This window comes from Egretta garzetta, unplaced genomic scaffold, assembly GCF_000687185.1.
Source record: "Egretta garzetta isolate BGI_Z169 unplaced genomic scaffold, ASM68718v1 scaffold640, whole genome shotgun sequence".
Taxonomy (NCBI): domain Eukaryota; kingdom Metazoa; phylum Chordata; class Aves; order Pelecaniformes; family Ardeidae; genus Egretta; species Egretta garzetta.
In genome coordinates, this window is record NW_009258264.1 from 1130249 (window position 1) to 1138536 (window position 8288).

At 47.7% G+C, this 8288-nt stretch overlaps 1 protein-coding gene across 1 annotated transcript; it reads right to left on the bottom strand.

The window, feature by feature from the left end:
* Nucleotides 1-6041: 6041 nt before the first annotated feature.
* YOD1 (YOD1 deubiquitinase) lies at nucleotides 6042-8260 on the bottom strand. The gene has a single exon (XM_035903039.1). The coding sequence runs from the start codon at nucleotides 7982-7984 to the stop codon at nucleotides 7349-7351; it is 636 nt and encodes a 211-aa protein (XP_035758932.1). The 5' UTR covers nucleotides 7985-8260; the 3' UTR covers nucleotides 6042-7348.
* Between the last annotated feature and the right edge of the window lie 28 nt (nucleotides 8261-8288).

Here is an 8288-nt window from a genome sequence, read left to right on the forward strand (position 1 = left end):
CCCGGGGGGCTGCGGGCAGCTCCGCTCGGTACCACCCAGCTCACTCACTTCCCGGGGCTTGGCTGGTCCTCTGATGTCCTCAGCGCGGGTTTCGCCGGAGACTCCTTAATCCAGCAGCCTGTTCTGCCGCATAGCTGCTCGCTGACACGCGGAGGAGCCCAGCGCACAGCCCTGACCAAAGCGCCTTTGCACGTAGTAATTAAGCCCTTTGCTGGGTGTTTGCACCGTGTGCTGCCGAACACATTGCCCCACAACAGGTTTATTCTCTTCAGGTGGTTTTGTGCATGAGGTCCCTCAGCTCTGGGTAGGACCCGGTTCCATCTTGGCTCTAAAAACACAGGTTGTTGCTCAAGCAGGTATATACTTGCATATCACCAACGCTTTCCCAGAGACCAAAAGTTTGCCGCCTGCTGCTGTAAGGAGATTCTTGTAAAGACGGGTAAAAAGCCGGTTTAGAAGGGAAGCTTCATCACTAAGCTGTGTTTGCGTGCTAGAGGAGGGGGTGCCCAGGTCATGCGCAGCTCTGGGGCTTGTTCTGCCCACCCTGCCCAGCTGCAGCTTCCCCTTCGTCCCGCCTGGCATCGTTCCCTGCAGGCGCCGAGCCCCTCCGCAGGTTCACTCCCCATCTCCCTAATGCTGGAAACTCTTTCTGCTTTGCTAGGCAGCTTGAGGTCGAGTCCTAGAGCCCGGGTAAAGCTAAAGCCCCCAAGACACCCATCGTGCTCTTCACCTCAGCCACCCCGCTCACGCACACCGGCACCTTCTCAGAAACCGCTGCCGGGGCATTTCCTTCGGTGGCATCCCCTCCTCCAAGGACGAGGGTACCATTGCTGCTGCCTCTCCCCCGGGGTTATTCCAGTTATTCCACCTGCAGCATCCTGTGCAGGACTGGGTGACGCCGACCCCCAGCACCCAATCTTCCCGGGTGGTGCTGCAGAAGCAGCTGAAAGAACTGCAGTGACTCGTTATTGCCCCGACCTTGGGCTCGCCTATTAAAATCTCAGCTTTTCTCTCTGATAAACAATGCTTAGGCCATTGCTCTCCCCGCCCCCCCAGCATAGCCTTGCATCTGCTCTGCAAGGTGCTCCTCACTGAAAAACCATAAATATCCAAGCAGAAACCCAGCAGCAAACCTGCAGAACTGAGCCACCAGATTTGTTCAAGTTTTTATGCTTCAATGATTTTTTTAAAATTTTTTTTTTCTTTTTAGAAAAATGTTGTGTTGCAATGTGTGTTCCCTGCTACACAGAACAGGGAAGTGGAAACACGAGTTATTTAAAGCCATGGCAGGATGGAGAGAAAGCAGATGAGCCAGGAAGCTCAGAGGTTCCCACCAGCGCTGCTGAGCCCCAGCTGCGTGCTGTTACGAAAGGGAACATGTGCCTTTGGGAGCAAATCAGCAACCCAGAGCCCCCTGGGAGCCCCAGCCAGCCCCGCTCTCCCGCAGCAGAGGTAAGAGATGCGAACGTGGCACATTCGGAGCAGCAGCCCTGGCCGGAGCATTGCGACAGCCGGTGGTTGCAGAGCTGAGCGCGGGGCTTGGTGCAAGCGCTTCTGGAAGCGTTCACTGGTGTCGTGCAGGATGGTGCTGCAATTTAACCAAGAGGCAGATCCGTGCTGGTTTTGTCAAGTTGCGCTTAGTTCCGAGCCTGCTTTAAAGGAGGGAGCAAATCAACCCCAGAGCTATTTTCTTCTCGTAGATGCAAACGCAGCGTGAGTGAGCAACCGTGCCAGGACAGGGCAACTGTGTCCTGAGAGCACCGTGCTGAGGGCATGAGGGCTCAAATCCGTGCAATAAAATAGGCAGAGGTTGCTGCCTGCAGGGCTCTGCGTGGGTCAGGAAAATGTCACGATCCATTAAGGGGAGTCTTGAGCTTCTGTGAATCAGGTGCCCAGAAAGAACCTGTTCTTTTTCCACGTTCCTCTCCCTCCAACGAACACAAATAGCCACGACCCAAAATAAAGTATGATTTCATATATATGGCATGAAGTATATGCAAGTAGTCAAATGATGTGGAGAAAGCTGCACAAAGCCACGAGAGGACTTTGGCATGTTAACAGACCTGTTGTGCCTCACCCTGCTCATAAAGAAAAGGACATGGATGATTCAGTCCTGGCCCCGAAGGAAACGCATCCATCTGGCGTCCCCGATAAGATACCTGCTAATGTAACGACGTTTATTTGACTCCGTAGGACTGTTGGACACTTTCCTTAGACCAAATTGTATGTACAATATGTGTGCTGACAAATCAATTATGGAAAATACTAGGTAGTGAATACCGGGTATTACACAGCAGTTTAGAGACAGAATTAAATCTTAATAGGGCTGGGAACTAAGCAAGGAACCCTATTTGTTATCCCTGTTTTACAGAAAGGAGGTAGGGAACGGAGGCGATCTGCTTCCCTAGCTTGGTTAGCATTAACTCCACATCAGAAATGAGGAGTCAGCTCTCGAGATATAATACAATTCCCCAGCATTTTCCCCAAGGCTTTCATTAAAAATAATAGAGAAGGACACTGCAATCTTGGACAACCTAATTTTGTTAACTCCCCTATTGCATTCTTTTGTTACAGAAAGTATTCTGGTGCTCAGGCTTGGAGGAGTTAAAAACCAATATTGAGTTCAAGCAATTTGAAATAACCTTACTCTGCCCAGTCCAGAGCAGAGCAAAACCCGATGGCAGTTCACAGCTGGGTGCGTAGCTTCATTTAAAATGCAGGCAGACATTTAATTTGTATGATAGAGAGTTGTAATTTTCAAAATAGCAAGCTGAAAACTTTTTGCTCCTCTTATTAAAGAGTTTCCCTGCCAGGGAGAGGTTTGCAGGGCTTACCCACGGCAGGGGGGGGGGTGCACGGGGCGGGAGCCGGAGCCGCTCTCTGGTGCTGCCTGCGCTGCGGGCAGTGGCATCTGCCAGACACGGAGCCTTCGGCACTTGGGCGTCAGTCCCATCGGTGTGTGGGTATCCGTGTTTAAGGCAGTCAGCAGAGAAATTGTGCATTTTCTGCCTGTCCCCTCTGCCTGCTTCCTCCCGAGGCGAGAAGGGCAAGCAGATAACGCTGCTTAGGTCAAAACCATTTATGAAAGTCAGCGCTGTGTTCCTGGGTGGGGGGGGCTTTCTTGCCCCAGGGCGGATCGCGATTGTAGCACTGTTGCATCCTTCAGCAGGGCTCTAGGAAAAGCGGGGTGGGGACGGGAGGCTGTTCCCAAACTGTCACAGGTGGCCTCTGCTGTGACCGTGCACATGACAAGGTGCAGATTTAAGGTACTGGTTCTGCACTGTGTAATGAGACGTTCCTTCTCTCAGGCCTCTCTCCAGCAATTGTTCCTTCTATGTAAGTTTATCCAGAACTAAGGAATTATGTTTGTCCTTCAGAAACTTCACAATATTATCGATTTACTCCCCGGACTGGTCTTTGAGGTAACTGCATCCCCAAAGTAGATAAGCGTGCTACCGAACCCAAATCTTCCCCAAGTCTGGCTACTTGATGATTTGTGTATTTAAATGGGCAAAAGATTCTGGAGGTATGCAGAACTCTTCACAGCTGCTCCTCTTGATACCTGGCTCTCATTTCACGGAGGAAATATTTTACTATTAAAAAAAAAAAGTTACTGGTGAAGAAGCTTCATCCTGAAGAGGTTGCGGGGCCGCGTCCCTCTCGCCACGACTGGCTCTTAGAGTCAAGGAAAAAGGGGAATGAGATGGAGGGAAAGCTGATGCAAACTGCCCAAAACTGCACTGCACTCATGGGAAGACCTAGAAAACGTGCTGGGGAACAACGGCGAGCAGAGCACAAACCTGGAATTCAAGAACCGAGGCACAGACTACGCTCAACGAGCGTGCATGCATCAGTCACATTTATCGGTGCATCGTTTGCAACGCAGGGCGTAAGGGAATAGGTTATAGCAACTGATCTGCACTGGTGATACGCAAGCCGGAACGTTGTACCACCAACTGGTAACCGAGGCTTTGGAAACCTCTGCTACCACCAGGCATTTCCCTGTGATGGGACCACGCGCTGCCGGCAGCGGGGAACGTCCTCGCTCGACGCCTAAACTCAGAGGAGCTTTTGAAGTCCTGTTATGACCACGAGACGAGCATCTCTCTCTGCATGTGATACGACGTTTGTGAAAGGCCACGTGATTAGAGTGTGTTAGGCTCTTCTTTAATTAAGGGAGGAATTTAGTGCTGGTGAAAGGGCCCAACTGGCTCCAGGAAACCGGAATTCTGTACCTAATTCCCAATCCAGAACTGCATAACTTGGTAAAACAATACCAATAACCTGGCTTTTCCTAAGCACACCTCCGAGGCAAAAATTCCAGTTTCCAGGGCCCATTTAGTTACCGACCTCTGTGCCGAAGCGTTCAGCAAGGAAACGAGTGCTCATTTTAAATGGGAACAGGAATAAGAGTAACGGCAAGGCCGTGAGCTCCCACCTTCCAGGCTTTCTGGGTCGGGCTGGACAGGTGACGTTATTCCCTGCCAGCACCTGAGCCCACGTCCCACACCACCTCTCTTCTAAAACTGTAACATCTTGCTGTACAATTTAATAACAGTTCAGTGCAAATGTGTTGGCGATGCTCAGCAGCTCAGCCCGTTAGCGCCAGAATGCTGTTTTTGTGGTACTTCCACAGTTGTATCGCTAAGGGCAGGCAAACGCTGGTAAAAAGAGACTTAAAAAACTCCAAACATTTACAGCATTTAGCAAAAAGGGAGTTGTACTTTAAAGGCATCCACGTCCTACATTTTAAATAACGTAGATACTTTGTTTGGGAGAGTTCAGGAGAATCACCTCAGGTTTTCCAGGTCACGGTCCATATCACAGGGCACTTGCTCTCCCAGTGAGTTTGTCAGCATGTAACAGCATCAACTTTTACAAGGATGAATTACAGCAGTTCAGTGAACTTTTTTTTTTTTAACCAAAGAGATTTTATTTTCTAGGCAACGAAAGAAAACATCCAAGCAGTGATATTGACACACTTCCCTCAAATGGAACTGATTCTCTGTTAGCAGACTTCCAATGCAGACGTGATACAGCAAAGCTAAACACTCTGGATTAAATAAAGCTAATTTTAAAAATACTGCAACTGAGAAATACCTCAAAAAAAGAAAAATATTTTTACACACTTTCAGAAATCCAGGCAGGATACAAAGCTAAAATCTAAGTGTTGCTCCCCAAAGTCAATGCATTTGCAAACATGGCAGACAATAAATATGTATCTTCCACTTCTGTTTCGGAGACACCCGCAGTCACCTCGTATACCTCTCTGAGGTAGCTCTTCTGTCCTTTTCACAGGTGGCAAAGGGTGAGGATCAGCTCCTTGTCCACGGCCTCTCACCGCTTCGGTGTGAAAGCCGAGAACACGACTCGGGGTTGACAGTCTCTCGGTCTCATTCCTAGACAGCATTTCATCTCAAGTAGTTATGACACAGTGTAATCTTCAAGTTCCTTTGGACTGTCAGGTATTTCTTTAGGTTTCTAAGCTTCTTGAGGGCTGGGTTTAATGCTGAGTTTTGGGTGTGGTTTTTATTTTTATTTTCCCCCTAATGATAAGCTAAAAGCAAAGTGGGGTTTAACACTGGAAGCCACGTGGCTTTTTACAGGAAACTCCCAACAGTGCTAATGTGTATTTTAATACTGAATTTAAAAGAACCCTGGTCCATAGTGCTCTTGATGATTCTATTCTTTATACTTAATTATTCATGCCTCAAGTCAGCAAAGCACTTATGTAATTATGTTCCTTCTTCAATAAGACCCTCCTGTATTTCAAGGTCCAACTGGGAGCCTCTGCTGAGAACTTTGCTGAAACGTGCTTTTTATAGAAAAGTTTTTGCTGCACCAGGAGTTTAGCCAGGTGCCTTAACAAATGGAGGCCTTTAAAACTGTATCTTAGGTTCCACTTGGGAAGTGGGTTTATCTCTGCCTCAGTCTGAAGATGCACGTTCTTGCTCCCCACTTGTAAAAGTGCAAGGAAGGTAACTCAAACAGAGTAACAGAATAGCAGGCTAAGAATATTTTAAAATTCAATAAAACAAGTATGTGTTGCAGGCATCTCAAAGAAAAAAAAAATAAATCCCCTTCAGTAATATGCACCTTTACAGCACCTTTTAAAAGACCTCGAAAGCACTTGCTGTTAAGCCTCACAACCCCGCTGTGAGGTAAGAGATATTGAATCAATTTCCACTTCCCTGATTCTGAACAGCATGAGAAGTAGGGCAGTTTACGCAGCTTATTTTGTTCTGAAAATTAAACTGCACCCTTCATTATCAGAATTAAAGTCTTGCTACTGAACAGTCATCGGTGACAAACCAAACGCATTAAGGCAGAATGCAGATGAAGAAACTTCAAGCCTCCCTTCTGGGTTAGCACTCTGTCCTTCTAAAAAGGGCAAAACTTTTTACCGGCAAAGAGTGAGAACTATACCTTAAAGTGCTAATTTACAGTATTTGGAATCTGGTACAGCTTAGTAACACTGTGGCCATGGGATTGGCTATACCCAAGAAAAGTCTGCTTAAATGTATTTAACAGATGCAAATTAAGTCACTTCCCTAGCTACTGTATTTCCCTCTTGCCAGAATTTCAGATACTATTGTGAAGAAGAATCCAAAGTATTTCAAGAAACATGCCTATGTTCTGATGCAGTGTAAACACCAGGGGGTTGATATTATTTTTCAAGCAACTAAAAACTACCTACGGAGGATTAATAAGTTTATTCAACACTTAACCATCTACTCATTAATGTAAAGAAGGCTATCTTAAAGCTTAGAGGCCATTTCTTTCTCTAAAGCCATGACTTCACACAAACAATACAGTCTACTTCTGATGGTAACAGCATAGGGCAGCTTTGGAGATACTCTTTCCATCAAAAATTGGGCACCAAACGAGCAGTTTCTCTGCTTGTACATGCAGAGTCTGATTCTTAGCGCAAGTAATGCCAATACGTGTGTTTGCCAAACCCTTAGATTAATTTAAATACCCTGAAAACATAATAGAGAGATTAATTCAGCAACTCAGAAGCTAGATTTCACACTAGCGCTGAACAAGCCTGATTTTCTATGTCCGCTCGGATCACGTACACAAAGAGATTATTTCAGAAATCGAGTTTTAGCTGCCAGTGTACACCACCTGCCAAAGCACTATAACTTAGCATGCGAGAAGATACCTATTTCAAATCCGTTGGAAAAGTCCCTAACCATAACAAACCCGTGCGTCTTGGCCATCATTAAGTTAATACGCTTTTCAAGCTTTGTGAACGGAATTTTATGATTACATAGAGCTTATCTGGAAATCCAGAATTTTATTCCGGATCGGTGAGGTAGTCGATGTAACCATCCTCATGCAGATGTCACACTTCTCCGAAGTTGGTGTGTCCAGTCTCCTTGGCGTGTTCTCGGGCTTCCACTTGTCCAGTTAGTCCCTTCTGGCACACCATACACCTCAGCGTAAAGCGATTCACATCGGTAAACTGCCTCTTCCGTCTGGCTTCATCTGCCAGCTCCAATGCTTGCGCAAGGACAATATCATCAGCTGTGGAGAAAATGGTCTGGGGAGGAATGTCCGAGTCGGGGATTTTACGCTCAAGTGGATCGTAATGAATCCCATCATAAATTAAAAGGACCCGCTTAGTGTAACCGGCATCCTCCCCAAAACGGTCGATTCTGACTGTCTGTGTGTCCACCACACAGATTTCGCACTGGTAAAATTTGGATAAAATGGACACTTCGATGGCTCCTCCCCAAGTCTCTTCTCTTCTGATCCAGTCACAATACTCCCTGTTAGTTTTCCCTAGAACTGCCTCACAGTAAGATTCGGGATCGCTTGCTACTATCTGGGCTATGAGGCTGCGCATCTCTGGAGCGCAACCCGGGTCGTAAACGCCTCCCTCCACCACGTAGTAGACACTGGTGAAGAGGCAGGAGTTATCTGCTGGAACAACCCTCCTCGCAAGCACAGGCACGGCTTCCCTAACCGAGTTAGACATCGTTCTTTTTGCCACTACAGGCGAGTCGGTCTTGGGCTTGGACGTGTCTTCTTCAACTATCAGAGTGTCGCCTGTCAAAGACAGAAGGAGGAGGAGTTGAGAGGAATATGGAGAGGGCAGTTAAAGGCGATGCCGCCCCCCAAACAGCCCCACTGCAGTGTTACAGTTAAGGATCCCCCTCGTTGTCCCCAGCCGGTTGCCCCCGTATCCCGGCGGAAAACAGCCACAGCCCCAAGAGCCGGTGGCACCACACCTCGCTGCCCGAGCGCAGGCGACAGCCCCGGCGTACCCACCTGCGTGGCCC